Below are 13537 nucleotides of genomic sequence, written 5' to 3'. Positions count from 1 at the left end.
TTTCAAAATTAAAATTATTAAAAACATATATGAGATCATCAATGTCTCAAGAAAGATTAAATGGATTGACAATTTTATGTATTGAGAAAGATATCTTAGAAATTCTTGAAACTGATAATATTATAGAAGATTTTGCAAATAAAAATGCAAGAAGAAAGTATTGTAGATAAATTATGTATTATTAAAAATTTAATTAGGGTCTCATTTTATTATTTCGCCCAGGGCCGGGCCTCTTCAGTCGAAGGACCGGGGCTGCCTTGTTGGCCCTAGGTTTAGGGTTAGCGTCTCCATCTACTCCACCGTTGCCTCTGCTTTCAAATCGGCGGCGCCTGCGACGAATATGGATCGCCAAGGGGCGCCGGTGGAGTGGCCCGCGGACAAGGTGAGGGAGACCTTCGTTCGGTTCTTCGAGAGCAAGGGGCACGTTGAATGGCGGTCGAGCCCTGTGGTTCCTCTGGATGACCCTACTCTTCTCTTTGCCAACGCGGGGATGAACCAATTCAAACCGATCTTCCTTGGGACGGTGAACCCCACGACTCCGCTAGGACGGCTCAAGCGGGCGTGTAATACTCAGAAATGCATTCGCGCTGGAGGGAAGCACAACGACCTCGATGACGTTGGGAAGGATACCTATCATCATACGTTCTTTGAGATGCTTGGCAACTGGTCGTTCGGTGATTACTTCAAGACCGAGGCCATCTCTTGGGCGTGGGAGCTTCTAACCGAGGTTTTCTATTTTTTCCTATTCGTCTCCTACTTTCCAATAATAAAGTCTCGATCTTTAGCGTGCGTTTCATATTCGTCTTCAATTGTTTTACTAATTCAAACTATATCTTTCAGAAAATAGCATTGTTTATTGATTTTCAATCAAATTACCAGTCTTTCAATACAAAGTCCAACGCCGGTTGAGTATGTTTGAATATTCATGGTGCTTGTCGGAGGCTGAAATTGTTTCCTTGATTTTATTTAATTTGAGTTTTTACAAGTCAATGCTTGTATGTTCAGGTGTTCCAAATCATTAACTTTTACTGCTTCACATAAAATGTACGATAGCTTCTGCATATTAATTGCTCAGTGCTAAGTCAATTCATAGTTATTTATTGACTTGCAGGTATATAAATTGCCTAAAGATAGGATATATGCTACTTATTTTGGTGACGATGAGCAGCTGGGGCTTCCAGCAGATTTTGAAGCTAGAGATACATGGCTAAAATTTTTGTCACCTGTTCGGGTGTTGCCCTTTGGATGTAAGGTAAGATATGATTAGTAACATAAGTTAGTGTTTTGTTTTTTCATATTACCTGTTTATTTGAAATTTGAAATGCCGTGGGACTTTCCAATCTGCTTTAAAATTGATTTGTTTGTAAATTCTGCATTTGCTTTTGTGAATAAGGTTATTAGGAGACTCAATTTTGAAAAATCTTTATCAAGTATTAGCACTGTGTAACGAATACTCATAATGAATTGTGAATATATCTTATTTCATTCTTCTATTTTAGTAAAACTTCTCTAGTTGAGAATTTCTGTTTTCCAAAGAATACAACCTTACATAGCTTCTCATACTGTGAATCAAAAGAAAGAATTTGTGATGCAAAGATGAAATTTTATTCTGGAATCTTCAACTATATTAAGGTTTTTGTCCACTGAGGAAAAAAAAATGAGCGAAAAGGGTTATGTTAACTATTTTGCAAAAACTAATTTCTATCAGCTCAAGAAAAACTGACCTATCTTAAAATGTGCAGCACCAGCTGTTAGTTGACATTTGACTGCTTCCACAAGTCTTTAATAATTTTAAACTATTTTGCTGATATTTAGCCCACATAATAGCAAATGCTTAAGGTATAGCTATATTTCAACAGAAGGGAAAATGCACGGTTTTTTTGTCTATCTCACTCCTATCATGTGTTTATGGAATAGTATATAATTAGAATATCCACATATGAAAGCTTCAATTATATGGACATGCAATTTTCCTATTCATCATTAATACGTCCCTTACATTGACAACCAATTCTATGCATAACAATGATGGTTTTGACAAAATATCATTTCTTAAATTTGGCTATAATATCTTAACATTTATTCCAAGGCATGAATAAGGTAATTTACCTATGTAACACAAGAATCAAAGTCTCAAATGAATAAAAGGATGAAATATACTTAGGGTGTAAAATCAAAGTGTCATATCTTTTTACACTAGTTATGTATGAACTCATTGAACACATCTAAGACACTCTATCATGTTTGCTTGCAGATGATATTGTTTTGGTTGATGAAACATGTGAAGGAGTAAATGCTAAGTTTGAACCTTTGCAAGAAAAATTAGAAGAAAAAGTAAAGGGCTTTAAGGTTAATAGATGAAAGACAGAGTACATGGACTTTAAATTTAATAGTAAAAGATGATAGTTTAAATGAATAAAAGGATGAAATATACTTAGGGTGTACAATCAAAGTGTCATATCTTTTTACACTAGTTATGTATGAACTGGACACATCTAAGACACACTATCATGTTTGCTTGCAGATGATATTGTTTTGGTTGATGAAACATGCGAAGGAGTAAATGCTAAGTGTGAACCTTTGCAAGAAAAATTAGAAGAAAAAGTAAAAGGCTTTAAGTTTAATAGATGGAAGACAGAGTACATGGACTTTAAATTTAATAGTAATAGATGCAGCAAGACAATTGTTGAGATAGAAGATGACAAATTACCTGTAATTAACTTAAAGGAGATGATGAATTACTTGTAATTGATAAATATAAATATTTAGGATTGTTATTGTAAAAGGATGGAGGAGTTGATAGAGATGTTTCATATCGGATATAAGTAGGATAGTTGAAATGGAAGAGGGTCTTAGGTGTTTTTTGTGGCAGTAAGGTATCTCTAAAGCTTAAAGGGAATTTTACAAAATGGTGGTTAGACTTGTTATGTTATATGAAGTTGAATGTTGGATTATGAATCAAGTACAACAAAAGATGAGAGTCACAGAGAGGAGGACGTCAAGGTGGATTTGCGGACATAGTGGATGTGCGAATATACAAGGATGGACAGAAATAAGAAATGAGAATATTAGCAGAAAGACATGTTTAAGATGATATGAACATGCATTTAGGTGACCAATAAATGTCCTAGTTTAGGAGATGTGAGATCATGACAAATATGCACATCAATCGAGAAAGAGGAAAACGAAAGAAGACTCAGTTAACAATGAGAAAACAAAATAAAATTCATTTAAATATAGATGAAGATATAGTAGGGGGATCGAGCCTAGTGATATAAAAGTATCCATATAACTGAACCCACTTAGTGAAATAAAGGATTGTTTGTTCTTGTTGTAGATGAAATCCTTCCTCTTATTCATATCATCATTCTGCTATTCCAAGTTTTTTTCTAGAACAGTTGCATAATTTGTGATTATTATATGTACTCATCACCTTTCTTACTTGACCAGTTTTTGCTCCCTCTTCTGTTTACTTCATACGTATTGATTAAATTCTAGATTAATTCTTATGTCATGCAATACAATTCTCAAAAGGGCGGATCAAATTTTGAGTGGAAAGGCCCAAATTGGTATTTAAAAAAAACTTAAACAGTTAAACTTGTTTTGCATTACTATGTAATCTGTAAGTGTCTTTTCCAATCTGGTTCTTGATTACTTTGTTCAATTTCTTGTGCTCAATTTCTGTTTTGCTCAAGTTATGATTAAGCTTCATGTTAGCTTGATCTATATGGATTGCCAATCTGTTTCATAACAATTATTAAAAGTTTTCCATATGTAATTCTTTGTAATATCAACAGGACAACTTCTGGGAAATGGGTGATACTGGTCCTTGTGGCCCTTGCACAGAAATACATTTTGATCGTCTTGGTAATCATGATGCTGCATCTTTGGTTAACAATGATGATCCTACATGCATTGAAATTTGGAACCTCGTGTTTATTCAAGTATGATTTTATTTTTATTTTGTCTTGTTTTTTAATAATATTTATTTTCTTTTTTAATTGATTCTCCTTCTTTATATTTCTTTCTATACACTTTCACAGTTCAACCGGGAAGCTGATGGAAGTCTGAGGTCTTTGCCTGCTAAACATGTTGATACAGGCATGGGTTTTGAAAGATTGGCTTCTATTCTTCAAAACAAAATGAGCAATTATGATACAGATGTATTCATGCTTATATTTGATGCCATTCAACAAGTATGTTATTATCAAACTCCTTTGTTTATTTTTGAAATACATTGAGATTTTGATGAAATCTCCCTGTTAATGTTTACAGGTGTCAGGGGCTCGTCCTTACTCAGGCAAGATAGGATCTGATGATATGGACAAAGTCGACATGGCTTATAGAGTGGTTGCTGATCACATAAGAACACTTTCTTTTGCTATTGCCGATGGTTCCCATCCTGGTAAATATTTCAAAATTTGTGTTTCTGAACCATATGGTTTTATCTATTAGAACTCTTAAAGTCTGTTTGAAGTTTTCAGACCACCATAAGTTGTTAGAAGCAAGTAAGTTCCAGTCTTTTTCCAAACAGGGCGTCTAGCTGATTCCGATTGTAATATAGATCACTATGTTATTCCATATTTTCATGCCTAAATATGCATTTGAGGTATGGGGAATTCTGGAGCTCTGGAAAATAATATTTTTGCTCACTGGAAGTCTATGATGTTTTTTTCTAATCCTTAAATATTGTTGTTAGCTACTTGATTGGAGTAGGTAAAATGAAATCGCACAACTCTATTGCTAATGTCATCTGGGGTTATGGATATTGTCAATGTATTCACTTCCTGATAAATTTAACGGCACTTTCTTCTCAATATGGTATCTAGAAGTTGCAAACTTTCTTGCTCTTTATGCCGCACCTCTAGTCATTCCACTCAATATCATCAATTCAGTCCATCTATCTCAGCATCGTCAGCAATCATTTAGCCAGGTAATGTTGCTCAACGTTGCATTGCTTTCCTTTTGGCTGTGTTGACCAAAGCTGCCATAGCCATTCCCTTGAGCTTTTCATACGATTTTCTAGCAGCAAGGCCAATTCGAATTATCATCTTTGTCATCTTCAACAACTTACCAACCTCATTTAGTGGGATAAAGACTTGGTTATTGTTGTTGTTGTTGTCATCTTCAACAACTAGGATGCATATATAAATTCTTAGATAGAACGAATATACATGATGAACTGTTCAAACAGAGGTTTCTAGTATTCTGTACCTGACATTTGGTCGTTATGCACTGTGTCAAAAGTAGTTGTCTGATGTTTTGTAATGGAAGGGTACCAGACAAAGCTACCAGTCAAGCATAATTGATTCTCTCTAGTAGCCAAGATTGTATGCTTAGCACACTTGCAGCCTAAACTTTCCCTGTTGTAACATCTCAACTTTAGTTATGGTATGCCATGATTTTGATTGTTTGTGCATGTAATAAGGTATCTCAGTTGTCAACTTCTTATTTGTGAATGACCTTTGATTGCATATCGTTCACATATGTATTTTTTTTTCTAATCTGTTCACCTTTGCTTGTGTTTCATCTCATATAAATACCTCAACAAGTTGTCATATCTACAGGAAATGAGGGGCGGGAATATGTTCTTAGGCGCATTCTTCGACGAGCTGTCCGATATGGTAGAGAAGTTTTAAAAGCACAAGAAGGATTCTTTAGTGAGGTAAGGTGTAAACAAGACAGTGCTTGATCATCATCATGCACACATCTTGTGTTGAAGCGTTATGCTTAAGTGATGGATGTTAATTTCTCATGTCTTCATGTTTGATTTTCTCTAACAGACAACCCTAAATATGTTGTCAAACTACCCGTTGAAGAAGTGGATCAAAGCACAAAGTCCTTTCTCTATGCATATTTCTTGTTTTTACCATTAGAAGAATGTTAATGCGGGAAAACTTTTTTTGTCAGATAAAAACAGTCAAAAAAAGTCTATATTGCTGGGATTTGAATAAATTATTTTTTATAAATACAATTAAAATTTCTCCGCCATCATGTTAATATTTCTAATAATCATGTATCGAGTTTATAGAGCTTATTGTGCATTTGAGCGTTGAGTTATTATCAATATCCTAATGGATACGAAAGTCCATGGCCTCCAACTATGATACTTGAAGATTCCATAGTAGATGCATTGTTGAGAATGATTATATGATCTTTATTGTGATTGGGTGGACATGAATTTGTTGATGGTGAGCCGTCTTTATGCACAAATGATTGATGCTAGGCAATTTAGAACTGCATGTCTAAGTAATCCTATCTTATCAATATCCTAATGGATATGAAAGTCCATGGCCTCCAACTATGATACTTGAAGATTCCATAGTAGATGCATTGTTGAGAATGATTATAGGATCTTTATTGTGATTGAGTGGACATGAATTTGTTGATGGTGAGCAGTCTTTATGCACAAATGATTGATGCTAGGCAATTTAACTGCTAAGCTGTGTGTTGGTATTATGATAAAAAAAAATTAAACTCTGCTACCTAGGTGCTTTATGAAACTATCTGGAAAAGGCTTTTTTTCACAATAGGATTACTCGTGTTGAGGACTTTTTCAATTCTAGATCAATCTCATATTGCCTTTGTTATCATTAGGATATAGACATTCAAAAATGTAACTTTGATCTTGTTTTCTATGTTTGTTATTTTTTGTCTCATGATTGCAATGATATCTAGTCTTGTAGGTATTGTTGCTAAAGTGATGGGCGATGTATTCCCAGAGCTGAAGCAATACCAGTCTAAGATACAAGAGATAATAGCAGAGGAGGAAGCAAGTTTTGGAAGGACATTAGTAAAGGTAAATGTTTTATTCATGTAATTATAGATGCCAAATTGAAGCCATGCATCATATTTTTCTTTTTTTTTCCCTCTGAAAAATATTTCTTTTGTTATAATATTATTATCTTACCTATTTGGTTCTTGTTAATTCAATTTCATGTCATTCTTTAATATCTCCCAGTTGCAATCAGAACTTCTATAATCAGTCAGAAAAGTTGGTTTTGACAATGCATGAGTATAGGTCGTATAATTGCATTTTATTCAACTTGCCTTTATGTTTGACCGTTATTTGAATTGCATTTCTCTGTTTGTGAATATTCAAGATCTTATTATTGTGAAGTCTGTGAAAGAAGTATATCAATCTGGAGCAGGGATGAAAATGCCATTAATTTAGTTGTGTTCTCATCATATTCATTTGTTAAACATGTAAGCTGCATTGTCTTCTCCATTTATATGTAAATTCCTCCAGTTAGATGTCCACATACTGTGAATGCTGCCCCACTCAATTTGGCGGTCCATGTCATCTTCATATATTTGATGAGCAATGAGCTTGGAAGGTGGTACAGCAATAGTATCAAGGATCACAGCAACCAATTAGTTTCTTGTTGTTTATTACTATATATTATTTGATCATTTATCAAATTTTTGTATTGGTAAATAATACATAATGGAGCGCATTGTTTTCAGGGAATTGAGAAGTTTAAGAAGGCTGCGCAGGATGTTCAAGGCACTACAATAAGTGGGCAGGCATGTACTGTTAGTTGTCGTTTAATTTAGTTGTATGATCATTTATGTAAATAGATTTGTCTTTTTATGCTCTCTTTGTTGTTACATTTCATGTAGCATTCATGAGGGAGAGAAGTAAGCTAGGGAAAAAAGTTTGCAGGGATATGATAGAGAAACTGATCTCTCAGATCGTGTTCCCTTGAAAATCTGTTCCACATATCCTTGGAGGAAAAAACAAAGGAGTGAGGGAAACTTTATTTTCTAAACTTAATTGCTAAAAATGAGAAATGAACTTAAGATAAACAAGAAATAAAATAATATTTTACTGAAATGAGTGATTTTTTGCCAAAATAAACACTTTCTGTTTGACTTTTCGGTGAAAGAGAAAACTGCAGTAGGTTTGAGAAACCTTTCCTATCCCTCCAGTTTGTTCAAGGAAATGGACGGAAACGAGTGACATGAGAATTCTCTTCTCAATCGCATTTCATCCATCTCATTTTTTTTGCTTGGAAACACAACTTTAATGAAATATTCAATTTCTTACTTGGTCTTAATGTGACTATTGTTTCTTACAGTCAATTACTTATTTCCCAGTTAATTTCAAACTTTGTTGTTATTCATGTCCTTTTCCTTTTCAGATTGCCATTTCTTCTAATTTTATAATTGGGTCTTTATAGAAAAAGTAAGAGTGCGTTTGGTACGCGTGTTTTCCATTTTCATTTTTTTGGAAAATGCGCGTTTTCTGAAAAATAGTGTTTGGTTTGCGTTTTTCGTTCTTGTTTTCTAAAAAAATAGCTAGCGTTTTCTAGAAAAACAGAGAATGACAAAAAATTGTTTTATGTTTTCTAGAAAACGCGTGTTTTTCATAAAATGAAAATGAAAACGGTGTAAACCAAACGTACCCTAAATGATTTCTATTTTCCCTTATTAAGTGAGCAGGTAATATTGATATCATCCTTTGAAAAGAGGGCTATTACATGCTATATAGAGTATGCACCACATAATCTAAATCTAAGACATTTGAGGTGGGATTAATCCCCTTGCACCTATAATTTTTAACTGAAAACTCAATAATTCTCCGCACTCCCTTCAATCAGGAAGGAATATACTATATCTGTATAGCTTGTTATTGAGTGGAGGAAGAGGAGAAAGAAAGAAAGAGTGTTGAGGTAGGGAAGAGGGAATGAAGAGATTGGGGGTGGGGGTGTTGATTTCCTTTGTTTTGTTTACTTGAAAGTAAAGGAGGGAAGAGGAATGAGAGAAAAGGACAACTTTAACCTTCAATTTATCATTCTTGATATTTGAGATAAAAAGAATCCTTACACTTTATTGAATAGTGAGGCATATATATATATAAACAAGGGGCCTATTTTAGGAAACTATAATTAGGTTATTTAGTAACTAATATATACGGATATTCTATATATATATATATAATACTCCCCTTTAAGTTGAAGGATAGATACTAATCATACTCAAAATCTGAACTTTATTTAAAGCTTTTGTGAAGATGTCTTCGAGTTGTTCTTTAGTCTTCACATATCTTATAGAAATCAAGTTTTGTTGAATTTTCTCATGAACAAAATGACAATCAATTTCAATGTGCTTAGTTTTGCTCATGAGACACAGGATTTGATGCAAAATGAAGAGTAGCTTGGTTATCGCACCACAGTTTTTTTGGTACTGAAATTTTAAATCCTATTTTAGTCAAGAGTTGATATATCCACATTATCTCACATACAGACTGTGCCATAGCCCTGTATTTTGACTCAAAACTGCATCGTGACACAACTTTTTGTTTCTTACTCTTTCATGAGACTAAATTTCCTCCAACAAAGATACTATATAACCTGAAGTAGATCTTCTATCCATTTTGAAATCCGCTCTGCCCAATTTGTTTCTAAAAAACATTCAATATGAGTGTGCCCATGATTTGCATATACGATACCTCGTCCGGGTGTTCCTTTCAAGTAATACAAAATTTGCTCTAACGTTGCCCAATGATGACCAATTGGAGATGACATGAATTGACTGATAACACTAACTGAATATGCAATATCGGGATAAGTTACAGTAAAATAATTTCTTTTCAACCAACCTTTGAGTTCTCCATCTCTTGTGAGGTGCATGTTCTGCACTACAAGGCTTTGCCCTCAACTTTCCTGTTCAGTTAATAGATCGAGGATATATTTTCTCCGAGATAGAAATGTACCTTTTTTACTCTAACTTCATATTTTAGCATCTCCAAGTCTTTTGTGTGAAACTGAGTATCAATGAAAGATTTGAGAGATGAGATTCTCATAATATCACTATCAGTGATAACAATACCATTCATATACACAACTAATAAAATAATACCAGCTCCAGATTGCTTGTAGAACACAGAATGGTTAGATTTGCTTTTCATCATACCAAATTTTTCAACAATCTGACTAAATTTTTCAAACCAAGCACGAGGACTTTATTTCAAATCATATAAGATTTTCGAAGACGACAAACTCGCCCTGAGTCCCCCTAGCAACAAAACCAGGAGGTTGCTCAATATACACCTCTTTTAAAAGATCACCATGAAGAAAAACATTCTTGATATCAAGTTGATGTAAAGCCAATGATGAGTAGCGACCATTGAAATAAATAATTGAACAGATGTCAACTTTGTGTCAGGAAAACAAGTGTCTGAATAATCTATACCATAGGTCTGAGCATAGCCTTTAGCGATAAGACGAGCCTTTAATCGGGCAATTGAGCCATCTGAATTGACTTTAACCGCGAATACCCATTTGTATCTAATAGCCCGTTTCCCTGAAGGTAGATCGACCAAGTCCCAAGTGTCATTGTCATCTAAAGCATTCATTTCCTCTGTCATTGCATCTTTCCAACCAGAATGAGATATGACCTCATGGACAGTTTTAGGAATAGAGATAGACTCAAGTGAAGCAATACAAGAATAAGAGGAAGACGATAAGCCGTTATGAGAAACAAATGAAGTAGGATAAGTATACTAGCGTTTACGTTTGCGTAACGTAATAGGAAGATCATCGCTTGGGACTGGATTGCGAACTAGTAGGTGTAAGACATGAATCAAGAGGTTGACGCCTGGAATAGACTTGAATAATAGGTGGCTTAACATGAGCCAGTTCCGGGTGTAGAGGATGTGATAGAATTTACCAACAAATCATCATCCTCCACTTGATGAGTCGGAATAGGTGAGGATGAGAAATAAGGTGTGTCTTCCATAAAGGTAATGTCAATTGAGGCAAAATATTTGTTAATACTGTGGCGATAACACCTATAACCTTTTTGAAGACGAGAATAACTAAGGAAGATACACTTCAAAGACTTGGGATCTAATTTAGTGTCATGCGGACGAATATCCCGAACAAAACAACTGCTACCAAATATCCTAGGGTTAATAGGAAACAATTGACTTATTAGGAAAAAGGATTTTGTAAGGGATCTCATCGTGAAGAATGACATGCGGTTAATAAGAAAATATGCTGTAGAAACTACATCGACCAAAAAGGTTTAGGAATATTCATTTGAAATAAAAGGTCTCGTGCAGTTTCAAGAAGATATCTATTTTTACCTTCAGTCACTATTTTGGGATGGAGTATCAACACAAGAAATTTCATGGAACATGCCATTCTGACTCATATAAGATTGGAATAAATCGGACGTATATTCCTTGGCATTATCACTTCGCAAAGTACAGATGGATGCATTGAACTGAGTTTTAATCTCAACAAAAAGACACAAAACAAAGAAAATAACTCAGAACAATTTTTTATTAAGTATAATCATGTTACATGAGAATAATCATCCACAAAAGTAATAAAATACCTAAAACCAGTTTAGACAAAATAGGACAAGGACCCAAATATCAGAATGAATTAATTCAAAAGGAATAGTAGCTCGTTTATTTACTCTAGGACTCGAACTAAGACGGTGATGTTTTGCAAACTGACACGACTCACAATCTAACAAGACACCTTACCATATTGTGGATAAAGCTTTTTGAGCAAAGGGAGAGATGGATGTCCCAACCTACAATGAGCCTCGAAAGGAGAAATGACATGAGCAAACAAAAGAATTTGGGAGCTGTGTGTCAAGAATGTAGAGGCCTCTAGACTCGTGTCCTTTACCAATTATCTTCTTCGTTAAAAGATCCTAAAATAAGCAATGATAAGGAAAAAAATGAGATGCAACAGTTAAGATTACGAGTTAGTTGACTGATATAAAGCAAATTAAAAGATAAATTAGGTAAATGTAAGACAGAAGATAGAGAAAGCAAAGGGGTAGGATTGATAGTGCCAGATCCACGAACACAAGATGGAGACCCATTAGCTAAAGAGGTAGGAGTGTTAGCTTTGGACTGAAAAAGTAGAAAAGAGACTAGAATTGCCTGCCATGTGATCCGTGGTACCAGAATCAATGACCCATCTGGAAGATGAGGAAAGAAGACATGCATTTTGTTTACCTGAATCAGCAATAGCAGTGACAGAGGGAGATGAAGACTTGATATTTTGAGAACTTGGCAAATTCATTTGCAAAGATAAGAACTGATTTTTATATTGAAGTTTTCTACAATCAAACTTCGTATGTCCTTGCCTATGATAGTAGTTGCACACAATACCACCCAAATTCGGCGTTCAAGTTTCAAAGTCCTGTGAGCCACTTCCTTTATTTCCATTGCGATTAGTTGATCTTCCAGGCATATAATTAGTATTACGACTCACCAAAGCATCACTAAGAGGAACATGTGTTGTACTTTCTGTACGAGGAACATGACTAAATACATCTTGTAAAGAGACCTCAGAACTAGAGAGAACTTGTGACTTAACAGACTCAAAATCAGGAGATAGGCCAGCGAGGAAGCTCATGATAGCCATCTGCTCTCGTTGGCATTGGTCTACCTTCATATCAGGGCTAATGGGCAACAACATATTAAGCTATTCTTATGTCTTCTTGAATGCTATAAAATAATTGATCAGTTCTTGTTTTTCCACATGATAAAATGCTTTGCAAACCTCATACATGCGGGAGAGATTCCCTTTTCCAAAGTACAGAAATTCCAAGTAATCTATTAGTTCTTTAACAAATTCACAGTGATTGATCAAACCAATTACCTCACTATCAATACAATTCCGAATTTAAAGGAACAAACGAGCATCCTCTCTAAGTCATGCTTGCTACGAATTATCTCGAGGAGGGTCATCAATCAAATGACCATCTTTGTCAATACTTAATAGATAAAGACGAATGGTCTTGCTCAAATCCAAATAGTTTGAACCATTTAACTTATAGTCTGTGATGTTAGACATCACAGACATTACATCTGTCACAATAGAAGACTTGTTTTCCGCCACAAGACTTTATCTCAAAGGAAGTTAAATAAAAGAATTTGAGACCGTGGGGATTTGAAGGTAGCAGTGGGCAGGCGCACGTGCATGAGGAGGGAGATGACATCGAATCAAAACTTAGGGTGTGCGCGAGGATGAAGAACAGCGGCGATGGAACCCGGGCCGTCGATGCTGAAATTGGCAGCAGGGGCGTCGACACTGAAATCGGTAGCAAGGGTTGTCGGCGATGAAATCGGCAGCAAGGGGTGTCGGCGCCAAAATCAGCAGCAAGGAGGGAGAGGGAGAAGAGAAAATGAGTAGATGCTCCCGGAGAGGCGACGACAATGGCCCAAGAGAGATCGGGAATAGGTAAAATCTTAATTTCTAATCCCTAATTTTGACCGCGGCTCTGATACCATGATATTTGAGATAAAAAGAATCCTTACACTTTATTGAATAGTGAGGCAAATTTATATACAAACAAGGGATCTATTTTAGGAAATTATAATTAGGCTAATTGTTAATTAACCTAATAGATAGATATATATTAACTAATATATATGGATATTATGGTACCTAATATATAGAGATATGGTATCTAACATATATTGATAATAATTCTCAAGACATGCAATGGTAAACTTTTTTTTTTTTCCTTTTTTTCTCCTCTCACACACACTTTCAAGTAAACA

The 13537-nt window shown here is 34.9% G+C and overlaps 1 protein-coding gene across 1 annotated transcript in view; it reads left to right on the top strand.

The window, feature by feature from the left end:
- The first annotated feature begins 224 nt into the window (after positions 1-224).
- The window catches only part of LOC122051135 (alanine--tRNA ligase-like), a 30896-nt gene continuing 17583 nt past the window's right edge, over positions 225-13537 (top strand). Inside the window, exons 1-8 of the mRNA XM_042612092.1 lie at positions 225-727; positions 1112-1252; positions 3798-3944; positions 4044-4196; positions 4276-4405; positions 5568-5670; positions 6679-6799; positions 7468-7527. Of these exons, the coding sequence (XP_042468026.1) occupies positions 341-727; positions 1112-1252; positions 3798-3944; positions 4044-4196; positions 4276-4405; positions 5568-5670; positions 6679-6799; positions 7468-7527 (1242 nt within the window). The 5' untranslated portion in view covers positions 225-340. The remainder of the gene's footprint in view (positions 728-1111; positions 1253-3797; positions 3945-4043; positions 4197-4275; positions 4406-5567; positions 5671-6678; positions 6800-7467; positions 7528-13537) is intronic.

Source organism: Zingiber officinale, chromosome 3A (genome assembly GCF_018446385.1).
Source record: "Zingiber officinale cultivar Zhangliang chromosome 3A, Zo_v1.1, whole genome shotgun sequence".
In the NCBI taxonomy this organism is placed as follows: domain Eukaryota; kingdom Viridiplantae; phylum Streptophyta; class Magnoliopsida; order Zingiberales; family Zingiberaceae; genus Zingiber; species Zingiber officinale.
Note: the sequence above shows the minus strand (reverse complement) of the source record. Positions and strands in the feature narration are given on the sequence as shown.